The following is a 15,288-nucleotide window of genomic DNA, read 5'->3' as shown; positions in this document are numbered from 1 at the left end:
ATCCCAGCACTTTGGGAGGCTGAGGTGGGTGGATCATGAGGCCAGGAGATAGAGACCATCCTGGCTAACACGGTGAAACTCGTCTCCATTAAAAATACAAAAAAGTAGCCGGGCGTGGCAGCTGGACCTGTAGTCCCAGCTACTTGGGAGGCTGAGGCAGGAGAATGGCATGACCCTAGGCTGCGGAGCTTGCAGTGAGCCGAGATTGTGCCACTGCACTCCAGCCTGGGCGACAGAGCAGACTCCGTCTCATAAAATAAAGTGAAGTGAGCCAGCACAGTGGTATGACCCTGCAGTCCCAGCTACCCGGGAGGCCAAGGCAAGAGGATTGCTTGAGCCTAGGAGTTTAAATCCAGCCTGGGCAATGCAGTGAGACCCTCTCTCTGGGAGAAGAAAAAGAATTTCTACATCAATGGGCAGTGATAGGCATTGAGACATAAGTTGGGGTTTTGCTATAATGAATGAGCACCAAGAAAATTAAATTTTAAAAATGAAAAGGTTAGTTGTATTTCCCCAATGAGGACTGTTTGCTGAGGTACTAGCTAGAAGAATAGTCAAGAGCTAACCTTTTTTCACCCCTGCTTAGTTGATATTTTTATTTTTATTTATTTATTTATTTATTTATTTTGAGACGGAGTCTTACTCTGTCGCCCAGGCGGGAGTGCAGTGGCCGGATCTCAGCTCACTGCAAGCTCCGCCTCCCGGGTTTATGCCATTCTCCTGCCTCAGCCTCCTGAGTAGCCGGGACTACAGGCACCCGCCACCTCGCCTGGCTAGTTTTTTTTGCTTTTTAGTAGAGACGGGGTTTCACCGTGTTAGCCAGGATGGTCTGGATCTCCTGACCTCGTGATCCACCCATCTCGGCCTCCCAAAGTGCTGGGATTACAGGCTTGAGCCACCGCCCGGCCTAGTTGACATTTTTAAAGCTCACCAAAATAATAAGAAAATGACCTACATTTATGCAGATAGCCCCATGCAGAATGACATCCAAAAGCATGCATGCAAAGGTGCATTTAAAAGTTGTATTCTTGTGTAAATACTTTTAAAGAACTAGTGGGCCAGGCAGTGGCTCAGGCCTGTAAGCCTAGCACTTTGGGAGACTGAGGCGGCAGAGCTCGTGAGATCACGAGTTTGTGATCAGCCTGGCCAACATGGTGAAACCCCGCCTGTACTAAAAATACAAGAAAATTAGTCAGGCCTGGTGGCAGGTGCCTGTAATCCCAGCTACTTGGGAGGCTGAGGCAGGAGAATCACTTGAACCCAGGAGGCGTAGGTTGCAGTGAGCCAAGATCACATCTCTGCCTGGGCAACAGAGCGAGACTCTGTTTCAGAAAAAAAAAAGAACTAGCAAAGTTTTTTTTTGTTATGGGTAAAAGGTCATCTTAAAAACCTCATGATTTCGGCCGGGTGCAGTGGCTCATGCCTGTAATCCCGGCACTTTGGGAGGCCAAGGTGGGCAGATCACCTGAGGTCAGGAGTTCAAGACCAGCCTGGACAACATGGTAAAACCCCATCTCTACAAAAATACAAAAATTAGCTGGGCATGATGGTGGGTGCCTGTAATCCCAGCTGCTCGGGAGGCTGAGGTGGAGAAATCACTTGAACCTGGGAGGTGGAGGTTGCAGTGAGCCAAGATCGTGCCATTGCACTCCAGCCTAGGCAACAAAGCGAGATTCTGTCTCAAAAAAAAGAAAAAGAAAGTCATGATTTCTTTTGGTAAGGTAATCAGATTTGCCATATTACCAATTGGCAAGCCTAGATTCCCCCATTCCTCCATTTTTTTGAAGTTTCCTTAATGTACTTCAATTTAGGAGTAACTTTTTTTGTTTCAGACAAATCTTCCTATTTTCAAGCTGAAAGAATCTACTGTTAGAAGAAGATACAGTGACTTTGAATGGCTGCGAAGTGAATTAGAAAGAGAGAGCAAGGTAAGAATGATTCGAAATGTGGTTTTAAAGCAAAACATTCCAAGTTTTAATGTTTAATATTTCTCAGGAAAATGATCTTGAATAAAATGGGTAAAAGCAAATGTGATTTCTTTTTTTCAAATAGTTCGATGTCATTTTGTAGAGTCTTTGTAAATTTTCCTTAGAACTCTTTCTCTTGTCTACTTTGGCCCAGTTGAGGTCTTTGCTGACTCACACTTGAATAACACTTCTTAGAATCTTCTTGCTATTACTTCCTTCCTTTCCCTCATCGTCCTATTCCATCTTCCCCTCTCCATACACTTAAGCCAGGTTTCTCTTTCTCAGTACATTTTATAAATATCAGTGTATTTCCAATTTTGTTTTACTGACACATAAGTTTTTTTCATCACACATGTGTTCATGTAACAGAAGTTTCATAAAGCAGTAATGACCTCACTCTGTGTGATATATGTTGATACTCTTCAGATTAGCGTTTTTAAATGATGGCTGTGATCCACTAATGGGTTGCTGCCTGCAATTTAAAAACACTGTTACATGCCTGATCTTCTTAGAATAGAATTTGGTAGCTTTGGCTTCAAAATAAGTTAAAGCAAGGTCTCACTCTGATGTCTCTCATTTCAGCCCTGCCTCAGAATGACATCAGAGGCAAGGAGTCATGGAAGGACATGGTATGCTCAGAATGATGAAAAGTTATTTTGTGACTAGAAAGTAGGTAAAAAGAAGTGGGTATGGTAGGAGTCCTGAACTAGATGAAGGCTAGTTTGTACTCATTTCTCAAGTTTAATAAGGGTTTTGGGTTGTTTTTTTTTTTTCTGTTTCTAGCTTAAAAATGGCTGCATAAGAGCACAAAATATGCAGATAATAGCATTCCAACAAAAATGTAAAGAAGGCCAAGCATGGTGGCTCATGCCTGTAATCCCAGTACTTTGGTAGGCTGAGTCAGGAGGATCTCCTGAGCCCAGGAGTTCAAGACCAGCCTGGGCAACATTGTGAGTCACGCCCCATCTCTTCCAAAATGTTTAAATAGGAATAAAACTAGAAATACAAAGTCCATGTTAAGAAAGCTCTAAAACTTTACCAAAAAAAATAAGACCTAAATAAAGAGGGACCAGGTGCAGTGGCTTATGCCTATAATCCCAGCACTTTGGGAGGCCAACGTCAATGGATCACTTACGCTCAGGAGTTCGAGACCAGCCTGGGCAACATGCGAAACCCCATTGCTACCAAAAATACAAAAATTAGCCAGGCATGGTGACATGCACGTGTAGTCCCAGCATTCAGGAGGCTGAGGCAAGAGGATCACTTGAGCCCAGGAGGCAGAGGTTGAAGTGAGCTGTAGTCTCGCAACTGCACTCCAGCATGGGCACCAGAGCCAGATCCTGTCTCCAAAAAAAAAAAAAAAAAAAAAAGTATGATACTATATTCATTGTAATACTGTGTTCCTCGTTTGGAATATTTACTTTTGAAGATTTGTTTATTTTATGAACATTTTAGAGAGCTCGTTCTTTGTGTTCTAGGAGTTACGGGTAGAGCTATGAACAAATTAAGGTCCCCTCTTTTATGGTGCTTATATCTTATTAGGTAAATTGCGGCGGGGAGGGGGTTGTTGAAGAGAAGGCAGGAAAAATGTAGTAAAATATATAGATGTCAGATGATGAGAAGCTCTAAAAAAAAAAAAAAGACAAAGCTAAACTAAGGGAAGTAGGAAGTGCCAGGGGAGCCACTCTCATATAGAGCGCAAGGAAGGCCTCGCTCTAGGTGACATTAGCAGAGACCTGCATGAAGTAGAGCAGTATCTTCTAACTTATTTATAAATTCATAAGATTCTAGTAGAAATTTCAGTAGGGGTGTTTATAAACTTGCAGATTTATATATGAGCTTTAGAATCAGTAAAAACTCAAGAATAACCAAAAAATATTTTCAGTATATAGTGGGCAGCAGGTGTTTGTTCTACCAGACGTCAAAACATATCTTAAAGCTATAGTAATTCAAACAATGTGGTGTAGTCATATGGCACTTAATGATGAGAATACATTTTAAGAAATGCATCCTTAGGTGATTTCATTGTGCAAACATCATATGAGTATACTCACACAAACGCAGGTGGTGTAGCCTGCTACACACCTAGTCTATATGGTACAGCTTATTGCTCCTAGACTACAAGCCTATCCAACATGTTACTGTACTGAATACTACAGGCACTTGTAACACAGTGGGAAGCGTTTGTGCATCTAAACATAGAAAAGATATGGTAAAAAAATACAGTGTGGAAGAATTTTTTTTTTTTTTTTAAAGCACTGACAATTTTTTAAATGGTACACCTGTATAGGGCACTTACCGTAAATGGAGCTTGCAGGATTGAAAGTTGTTCTGGGTGAGTCAGCGAGTATGTGGCAAGTGAATGTGAAGACCTAGGACATTACTGTTTATTACTGCAGGCTTTATAAACACTGTACATTGAAATTTATAAAATATTTTTCTTCAATAGTAAATTAATCTTAGCTTAGTTTTTAAACTTTTTACTTTAACTCTTTGACTCTTGTAATTTAACACTTAGCTTAAAACACAAACATATTGAACAACTGTACAAAAATATGTTCTTTATATTCTTATTTTATAAGCTGTTCTCTATTTAAAATTTTTTTAACTTTTTCTTAAAAATTAAGTCACAAATATACATAGGAGCCTAGGCCTGCACACAATCAGGATCACCAAGACATTTCTAGGCAATAGGAATTTTTCACCTCCATTATAATCTTATGGCACAACCATTATTATCTTATGTGGTCCATCTCTGATGGAAACACTGTTATGCAGTGTATATTGCTTTAGGTTGGGCAAATAGATGAGTGGAATGTAATAGAGTTTAGACTTTGACCCATGTATTTATAGGGAACTTAGTTCATAACAAAAATAACATTGTCATTCAGTGGGAAAGGAATTCAGCAAATGGAGTTGAAATATTTGTCTATTAGGAAATAAAGATTTGTATCTCACTATATACAAATTACAGATGGTTAGGAGATTGATAGATTAATTGATTGACAGAGTCTTGCTCTGTTGCCCAAGCTGGAATGCAGTAGTGTGATCATAGCATACTATAACATCCTCCAACTCCTGGTCTCAAGTGATTGTCCTGCCTCAGCCTCCCAAGTGGCTGGGACTACAGCCATGAGCCACCATGTCCAGCTAATTTTTAGAATTTTTTTGTAAGAACACGGTTTCACTATGTTGCCCAGGCTGGTCTCGAACTCCTGGCCTCAAGTAATCCTCCTGCCTTGGCCTCCCAAAGTGCTGGAATTACAGGCATGAGCCACCACACCTAGCTGAGAAGTGTCTTGATACATAGGCTTTGGGCTTTGCTTCACATACCATGTGGCACACTGGAAATGTTTAATAAACTTTTGCTGAATGTGTATTTTGCTTTTTTTTATTATTATTATTTTTATTTTTAGTAGAGATGGGGTTTCACCATGTTAGCAAGACAGTCTCGATCTCCTGGCCTCGTGATCTGCCCACCTTGGCCTCCCAAAGTGCTGGGATTACAGGCATGAGCCACCCCGCCCGGCCGCTTTTGTTTTTAGTAACAGCTTTATTGAGATATAATTCACATACCATGCTCTTCACCCATTTGAAGTGTATAATTCACTGGTTGTTAATATGTTCGCAGAGTTGTGCAACCATCACTATTTTAGAGCATTAGTCAATTTCAGAGCATTTTTATCACCCATTAAAAGAAACCCTGTCCCCATTAGTAGTCACTGCTGATTTTTCCCCAACCCTTCCTCACTCAGCCTGAGACAACCTCCTGCTAGTCTCCTTTCTCTGTGGATTTGCCCATTCTGGACATACATAAATGGAAGCCCAGAATATGTGATCTTTTGTGTCTGGCTTCTTTCACTTAACATGTTTTCACAGTTCATGCTTTTCTAACATGCATCAGTACTTCATTTTGTTTTATTCCTAAATAATATCCTATTGTATGCTTATACCACATTTATTTATCCACTTATTTGGTGGACATTTGGTTCTACTTTTTGGCTGTTTTTAGTAGTGCTGCTGTGAACATTTATGCATAGGTTACTGTCTACATGTGTTTTCATTTCTTTTCAGTATATACCTACCAGTACATTGCTGGGTCATATCATAACTCTTTTTAACCTTTCGAGGAATTGGCAGACTGTTTTTCCAAAGCAGCTGCATAATTTTAACATTCTTACAAGCAATGTGAAGTTCTACTTTTCTCCACATCCCTACTAATTAATTGCCTGTCTTCTTTATTATATTGCCTGTCTTCTTTATTATAGCTGTCCTACTGTTTGTGAAGGGGTATTGCATTGTGGTTTTGATTTTTATTTCTCTGATGGCCACTAATGTTGATTTTTTTTCATGTACTTACTGGCTGTTTATGTATCTTCTTTGGAGAAATCTTTATTGAGATCTTTTGCCTTTTTAAATGGGTTCATCTTTTTTATTATAGAGTTATGTCGAAAATATATAAGACTCTTAGAGTTCCCTATCAGATACATATTTTGCATGTATCTCCCAGTCTGTGGGTTGTTTTTCACTTTCTTGATGTTGTCTTTTGAAGCACAATACTTCACATTTAACATTAGACCAGTTAAATATATTGAGAGTTAAATCCATGTGAAAGTTGTACTCGTATTACAGTATTGGAAAGAACAATGTAATCAAGTTATTTTGTGGTATATTAGTACTTTTAACTAAGATCTGTTAAACTAAGCTAAAAATTAGCCGACATGTATTATGGTCAGATCTTTTAGCTTTTATTCTAGTTTACTTTAGCTTTCAATATATTATGCTCACCAGATACTCTGTTTCTCACCCCACATGCATGCACATATCTTTGCATTCATGACCTTTTAATTAGTATTAGATTTTTTTTTTTTTTTTTTTTGAGACAGAGTCTAGCTCTTGCCCAGGCTGGAGTACTGTGGTGCAATCCCGGCTTACTGCAGTCTCTGCCTCCCAGGCTCCAGCAATTCTCCTGCCTCAGTCTCCTGAGTAAAGGGGTTACAAGCATGCACCACCATGTCCAGCTAATTTTTTGTATATTTAGTAGACACAGGGTTTCACCATGTTGGCCAGGCTGATCTCGAACTTCTGACCTCAGGTGATCTGCCCACCTTGGTCTCCGGAGGTACTGGGATTACAGGTGTGAGCTACCGCACCCAACCTGGTGTTAGAATTCCAATTAGGTGTTTTCAGACTGCTTTAGCAAAAAATAATTTGATGTAGAAGAGAATCTTAGCTGGATAAGCGATTTATGATTTTTATAGGTCATTAATCCTGTTGCGTACCACCTCACCATCCATTTGAATGACTAGTTTGAATATGTTAGGAAGAATGTATCTCTACAGAGGATAATATAGCAATCCTTTTCTTAAATTTCGCTTATATATGAAATTTATATATATTTAATTTTATATATATATTCTTAAATTTTTTTTATCATTTTCCTTCTTTCTTTAACCGACATCCTCGAGCCATACTTTTCTTAAGTTTCATGCTAAATTCTACCCTGAATTAATGGTGGTCGTTTATTTAACACACTGGTTCTAGATTCTTTTTTTAAATAATAATTGTGTAGATACACGTATTTTTCCCTGCTCACCAGATAGCCATTCTACTGGAACTTAATGGTTAGCATTCCTTTGTTTCTCAGTTATAAAAGGTCCCTGCAGATTTTAACTCTTAGCTAAACAGATGCTAACATGGGAGTGAGATCTAAGAATGCTAGCATAAATTTACAGAGATAAATCCTTAGATATCTTCATCATTGGTCATCTGGGGAGAGTGAATCTAGGAAGGGATTATAAAGTTTATTTGGAGGTTTCGTTTTTTGTTTTTATTTTGTTTTTTGTTAATCTACATGAAGTCGAGTTGTTCTTTCCCTTTTTTACCCTATTGAATTTTGTTTGAGGATAAACTCCTTGGTGTAGAAACTGTATCAAGGGTTTAAAGTTTTAATTTTTTTGAATATGTGTAATTTTTATTATTAGTGAAAAGAAATATATATATGTATCAGTTTACTATCTATATTTCTCCTTGTTCTAATTGTTTACACATTTTTCTGTTTGGTTTTAAAGTAAGGATCCAGCTAAGTGGTTGGTCATTTAACAGATATTTGAGCTTCTGTTGTATGCCCAGTTTTTCTTAAAATAACCACAAGAAGCCTAAGACAGGGGTCTTGATTTGAAGACATTAGTATGATAGATTGGTAGTTTTCCACCAAAGACAGTTTTATCCCCCGGGAGACATTTGACACTGTCTAGAGACAGTTTTTATTGTCTCAGTGGGGGGTGCTATGATGTCTAGTGGGTAGAGGCCGGGGATACAGCTAAAGAAAAGAATGCCAGTCTGGACAACATGGTGAAACACCATCTCCACAAAAAATAGAAAAATTAGCCAGGCATGGTGGCATGCTGTGTGCCTGTAGTGTCCCAGCTATTCAGGAGGCTGATGCAGGAGGATCACCTGAGTCTAGGGGAGGCTGCAGTGAGCCATGATTGCACCATGGAACTCCAGCCTGGGTGACAGAGCAAGACCCCATCTCAAGAAAGAAAATAATGCACAAGAAAGCCCCCCGTACAAAAATTACCTGATTCTCAATAATGCTAGGATAGAGAAACCAAAGAAACCTGTGAAATAGCTAGGTGCTATTTAATCAAAACAAGTATTTTGAGCTCCAGAATAACATTTTTAAAAATTTATTTATTTTTTTTTAAGACGGGGTCTCGCTGTCATATAGGCTGGAGTGCAGCAATGTGATTTTAGCTCACTGCAGTCCTGAACTCCTGGATTCAAGTGATCCTCCCACCTCTGCCTCCTAAGTAGCTGGGACTACAGATTCACACCACCACACCCTGCTGAGTTTTTTTTTATTTTTGTAGACATGTCTCCAGGCTTGTGTCAAACTCCTGGTCTCAAGCAATCCTCCCGCCTGCCTTGGCCTCCCAAGTGCGGGGATTGCAGACGTGAGCCACTGCACCTGGCCTAGAATAATATTTGAGCTCCGGATAATTCCCAGAAGGGAGAGATCGCAGGAGTTGACCCTTGGTTAGGCTTTGAAGGGGAAAATTTGGGATCTTCCTATAGTGCGGGAAGGGAGAAATGACAGGTCTTTGGGAAAATACAGCAGGATAGGGCATTTGGGAGAAAGTTGACTTGTTTCTTAATTTAGGAAACAGAATAGTGACAACTAGAGTTATTGATATTTTGTCATCACCTCAAACACAAACAGGAAAGACTATAATGCAGACGGTAAGAGGTTGAAGAAACCAGAATTCTTTTTTTTTTTTTTTTTGAGATGGAGTCTCGCTCTGTTGCCCAGGCTGGAGCGCACTAGCGTGATCTCTGCTCACTGCAAGCTCCACCTCCCAGGTTCACACCATTCTCCTGCTTCAGTCTCCAGAGTAGCTGGGACTACAGGCGCCCGCCACCACGCCCGGCTAATTTTTTGTGTTTTTTAGTAGAGATGGGGTTTCACTGTGTTAGCCAGGATGGTCCTGACCTCATGATCCGCCCACCTCGGCCTCCCAAAGTTCTGGGATTACAGGCGTGAGCCACCGCGCCCGGCTGAAACCAGAATTCTTATCTAACCATGTTGCAGAGAGAACATTAACATTTCTTCATTTAATTGAGAGTTGATTTTGATCTCTGCAGTTTCTATTGCAAGAAGGCATTGCCTTCTCCAAGTGGCATCACAAGTGTCTGAGGGGCATGGTAACCTTTATTTCAGTGTTGTGAGTGTTCTCTTTGTATACCTGTGCTTCGATAAGGCCAAGAAAATTAATATAAGCTCTGGGCCCTGCCTTTGAGTTAGGAGCTTTTGTCTGATGGGCTATTCTGCATTTGTCTAAACATTTGGTCTTTTTTCAGTGTATTTTTTGCTCTTTTATATTTAAACTAGTTTGACCAGGTGATGGCTGCCATAGTGAGGACATGCTTTGTGTTCATGCTGTGCTCTATACATTTTCACAACCAGTCATCATGATCAAGAACTTTCTGTCTTCATGTTTTAGGTCGTAGTTCCCCCACTCCCTGGGAAAGCGTTTTTGCGTCAGCTTCCTTTTAGAGGAGATGATGGAATATTTGATGACAATTTTATTGAGGAAAGAAAACAAGGGCTGGAACAGTTTATAAACAAGTAAGTGCTTCCTATTCCTCAAAGTGTAGCAGTGAGGTATGTTTTGAGACTACTTTAAGTGACTACTTACAGTTTAGATGTTAAGCTAAACTGCACTGTTGCCTTTTAGCCATTTCCTAACTTTTCATATCATTTAAACAAAGTAAAAGTATCTGACAAGTTGAATATCATGTGATAAATATTAACACACTTGAGTGATTGAAATGAGCATCTTTGTGTTGACCTAAGTTTTGTATTTGTTTTTCTTGGTTAATTTATGCAAATTACATTTAAAATTACGGCATTTAAAAAATACAGTTTTACTTATGATTCTTTCTGATTTAAGGTATGTTCTAGCATGAACAATAAAACTTACAATATACTTGCAATCATCTTGTCTGATTGCAGGTGGAGGTATTAGCATGTCTTGTATAAAGGTGCACATTTTTAATTTTCATGGTAAAATGTATTCTTTTAAAAATGTAAGAAGACTTAGGATTGTTTCTCTCTTACTTTAGAAACTCTTGATAAGCTCAAACCAATATTTTTAGCTTTTAATTTTATTCCCGTTTGAAATACAGCTATTTTGTAAAGTGATAGAAAGATTTATGCCAAGAAAGACCTCACTGTAATTGTGCATTGGCCTTAAACTAGGAAAAGTAAATCAAATGCTACAGAATATGGTAATATGAGCTTACACTTTAAATTTTATCTAGTGATTTGAAGATGCATGAGTGGTAAACAGAAGAGAAAGGGTTACATAAAGTCCTTGGTTATCTACTGTAGCACTCAATCTTCATTGTCTGTAAACCTTTTTTTTTTTTTTTTTTTGACAAAGTCTTGCTCTGTCACCCAGGCTTTGGAGTGCAGTGGCGCAATCTCGGCTCACTGAAACCTCCACCTCCCAGATTCAAGTGATTCTCATGCCTCAGCCACCTGAGTAGTTGGGATTATAGGTGCACACCATAATGTCTGGCTTATTTTTGTGTCTTTAGTAGAGACAGGGGTTTGCCATATTGGCCAGGCTGGTCTCGAACTCCTGACCTCAGGTGATCTGCTTGCCTCAGTCTCCCACAGTGCTGGGATTACAAGCATGAGCCACCATGCCTGGCCTATATTAGATGTTTTTAAGTTCTAAAATAGGAGTCTGGTTGCCCAGTCTGGTTTTAAGCAGGCAAAAATAAAATGCCTGGATATTTGTGCCTGTTTTTTTAGTATTTTGGGCTTTTATTGTACTTCATTGTATTTCTAACTTCAATCCTGTATCTTCTCTTTAAAATAGATTCTGGCCTAGTGCAGTGGATCACACCTGTAATCCCAGTACTTTGGGAGGCCGAGGTGCGCAGATCACTTGAGGTCAGGAGTTCCAAGGCCACATGGCAAAACCCTGTCTCTACTAAAAATACAAAAATTAGTGGGGCGTGGTGGTGCACGCCTGTAGTCTCAGCTACTCGGGAGGCTGTGGGAGGAAAATCGCTTGAACCTGGCAGGTGGAGGTTGCAGTGAGCTGAGATCACGCTACTGCACTCCAGCCTGAGTGACAGAACAACACTTTATCTCAAAAAAAAAAAAAAAAAAAAAAAGATTCTTAGGATCAATTGACGTGTTTCACTTTTAACATTAAAATTAAAGTTTCTTATGAATACACCAGCTATATGTAAAGCTAATTGGATACATGTACCACAAGCAGTGAAAAATTTGTGATTAAATGTTTTCTAAATTAAGAGTTGTGAACCAAACAAAAGAACATATGCCATTAGTTGATAGTGCATAGCTTTGTGGACAGTCCAGAATAATACTTATTAGTAAACTGTACATGCTTCTGGGCCAAGCACGGTGGCTCATGCCTGTAATCCCAGCACTTTGGGAGGCTGAGGTGGACAGATCACTTGAGGTCAGGGATTTGAGACCAGCCTGGCCAACATGGTGAAACCCCGTCTCTAGTAAAAATTAGCTGGGCATAGTGGCGCACGCCTGTAGTCCTAGCTACTCAGAGGGCTGAGGCACAAAATCACTTAAACCCAGGAGATGGAGGTTGCCATGAGTCAAGATCAGGCACTGCACTCCAGCCTGGGCAACAGAGCAAGACTCCATCTAAAAAAAAAAAAAAAAAATTATACATGCTTCTTAACCTTAAAATATGTGTTTTGAACTCCCCCACCTTGTGTAAAATGTTGGACTAAATTTATATTTTTTATTCTTAGGGTCGCTGGTCATCCTCTGGCACAGAATGAACGTTGTCTTCACATGTTTTTACAAGATGAAATAATAGATAAAAGCTATACTCCATCTAAAATAAGACATGCCTGAAATTTGACAAGAAGGGGCAAAAATGTGACTATTAATGATTGATAAGCACCAGTGAAGAAGTTCTAACTTTTAGCATGCTGCACAGAAACTGGTATAACATGCCTTCAGTATACTAACACTCATATGCTCAGTTTTGTTTTGTTTTGGCAGTTGACAAGAAGTTAATTTGCTTTAGTGAAAATCCCTCATTCCAGCCTTTCTATATAAATAGCTATTCCTTGCTGTTTTAATGTGGTGCACACTGTAGCCTCACAAACCTGTTATTCCAATGTAATCTGCAGTGTCCTAACTAAAGTTCCTGGCTTGGTCTTATTTGCACAGTTTTTGTGTCTTGTTTGCTTCTTGCATCTGATTAACTAGAATATTTCTCTTTCCCCCTTCTAATGTGTGATGTCACTTGACCCAATTTATGTGTAGGAGCACTACACCATTGGTTTCCAATACTGCACACATAAGATACATACTTGTGTGCAGAAAGTATCTTCCTTCAGACTTGTAATACCCTTCACATGGAAGATTAATGAGGGAAATCTTTATATTCTGTATAAAAACAAAATCAAATTTATATACTAAAATCATTTGTCTAAAAATTTAAGTTGTTTTCAAATAAAATTAAAATGCGTTTCTGATATGCACTGATTGTGTTGCCTCCAGCTTTTCTTTGCTGTCTATGAGTGACTGCTTAAGTCACTTGTTGAGAGGGATTATTTACTAATTATATGCTTCTCATTCCTATCATTCCATTCGCTTTAAACAGTGGTGACATCAAATATACTTCTACCCATTGAATGGGGTATTTTCAACAACAACAAAAGTAATATACTAAAAAATTTATTCCTTAAGACTTACTGAATCATTTTGAAGCACTTTTGTGTATTTCAAAACTGTTTTATAATCTCAAGTAATTTATTAAAAGGACTTTTAAAGATAAGTCAATACCATTTCTCCTATTTTTCAGAAGTTTTTTCCTAGTTCAACTGAGTGACTTGTTTAAATAAATGTAGCAGGGGTGTAATAACTCTTCTTAGTCAGCAGGTTTGTGCTTTCTCTTTAATTTGGTTTGGGATAGTAGCACACTTTATCCTCTTTAAGAGAAGGGCACAATCTTGCAGCCTGACCTGCAAAAATGATAAGATACCAGAAAATACATGACTTCTTGCTGCCTAGCTTGTGTTGTGGTCAGACCTTTCAGCCAGAATGTGGTCTCTAGTTTGAGTCTGTACAACTTCTGGTGGTTTGGGGACCCGTTGTGACTTGGAGTTAAATCCCAAGGTAAAGAAATTTTGTCCTCCTACAACAGAGGCGTCTCCTCTGAAGATGGATCAGTCCATTTAAAAGGAAACAAGCTTACGTCTTGGCCAAACTAGGATGTCCACCAAGCAGATGGAAGTCATAGGAAGAAGTCATAGTTGCCCCATAAGGCCTTTCGTTGCTCAAACAGTATTTCACAGTTCCCTAATACTGGACATTTCAGTTACCGTAAAGTAAGAAGGTACAAAGCTAAGCAACACGTAAGTTTTGTTTCAGTGAACTGAGAAGTAAAGTCAAAGGCTGTCAGTTTTGGGTATGCAGAACAGAATAATGGTAGCTCTGCAAAACCAAATAATTCTTTAAAGCAGTGGTTCTCAGCAAGGCACAGTGACTTGCACCTATAGTGCCAGCATTTTGGGAGGCCAAGACAGGAGGATTGCTTGAGGCCAGGCGTTCTGAGACCAACCTGGGTAACATAGTGAGACTGTGTCTCTACAAAAAGTTTAAAAATTAGCTGGGCATGGTAGTGTGTGCCTGTAGTCCCAGCTACTTGGGTGGCTAGCCGGAAGTGTATCTTGAGCCCAGGAAGTTGAGGTTGCAATGAGGCAAGATCATGCCACTTCATTCTGGCCTGGGTGAGAGTGAGACCCTGTCTCAAAAGAATTTTAATTTTTTTTTTTTTTCTGTTAAACATTAAAATAAAGCAGTGGTTCTCAACCAGGGATGATTTTGTCCCCCAGGGGATGTTTGGCAATGTCTGAAGACATTTTTGGTTGTCTCGACTAGGGAATGTTACTGGAATCTAACAGGTGGATGTCAGAGATGCTGCTAAACCTCTTACAATGAACAAGCCAACCTCCCACAACAGAAAAATGTCAGTAATGTCAAGGTTTCCACTCACCATGGAGTCTTGATTTTGATCACTTACAGACAAGGAATAGTGTGGTTTAGGATGGTTTGTACCAGCCTGCCCACTTTTAACCTCTACCACAATTTCCTAAGGGCAGGCATGCTCTTGAAAAGTCAATGGTTTTAAAGTAGGCGAAAAGTTTATTCCAGGTAACATGTTTTTGCCTAATGGAGGAGGGTACTTTTCAGTGTTGTCTCGTAGGAAATTGAGACCATGGTTTATAGTAAAACTATGCCTTTAACCCACTGAAGTAAAAATACAGGTGCTCATAATTCTAACTACATAAGAGGGGATTCCAGAATCCCTTAAGAATCTTCCTAAAAAAACTAATTTGGCAGTGAATTACAAAGCAATAGATGGGTAATTCTAAGGAATCTCAGGCCCTGTGTCCATTATTTAAGTATTTAATTGCCTTGTCTCAACTCCTGCCAGTTATAAAGGGTCAATATTGGTGGTAACTTTAGTAACTTACATTGAGGATTACATGTAAAATTCATAGAACAGTGTCGGAACTTATAAAAGCATAATAATGGTTATCAGTTGACAGTGGAAGTCATGGATACAACAGTAGTAGTAGCAAATGGTACCACTCTTACTCATTTACCATGGCAGTTCCAGAATAGATTTATCTGGTATTTGGTTTGCTACCCAGAGGTTCTGCCACCATGGCCCCTCGTACTGATTGTGACTTGGGGGAAGGGGTGTTAGGGGAGGAGGAGCATCTCGTTTTTATTACATCC

The 15,288-nt window shown here is 39.4% G+C and overlaps 1 protein-coding gene across 1 annotated transcript in view; it reads left to right on the top strand.

Annotated features, from left to right (window-relative positions):
* SNX3 (sorting nexin 3) overlaps window positions 1-13,022 on the top strand; it is a 50,456-nt gene extending 37,434 nt beyond the window's left edge. The window contains exons 2-4 of the mRNA XM_008007411.3: window positions 1,833-1,928; window positions 9,974-10,098; window positions 12,282-13,022. Coding sequence (XP_008005602.1) covers window positions 1,833-1,928; window positions 9,974-10,098; window positions 12,282-12,387 — 327 coding nt within the window. The 3' untranslated portion in view covers window positions 12,388-13,022. The remainder of the gene's footprint in view (window positions 1-1,832; window positions 1,929-9,973; window positions 10,099-12,281) is intronic.
* The last annotated feature ends 2,266 nt before the right edge of the window (window positions 13,023-15,288 follow it).

Source organism: Chlorocebus sabaeus, chromosome 13 (assembly GCF_047675955.1).
Source record: "Chlorocebus sabaeus isolate Y175 chromosome 13, mChlSab1.0.hap1, whole genome shotgun sequence".
NCBI classification, from domain to species: Eukaryota; Metazoa; Chordata; class Mammalia; order Primates; family Cercopithecidae; genus Chlorocebus; species Chlorocebus sabaeus.
This window is presented reverse-complemented; position numbering and strand designations above follow the sequence as displayed.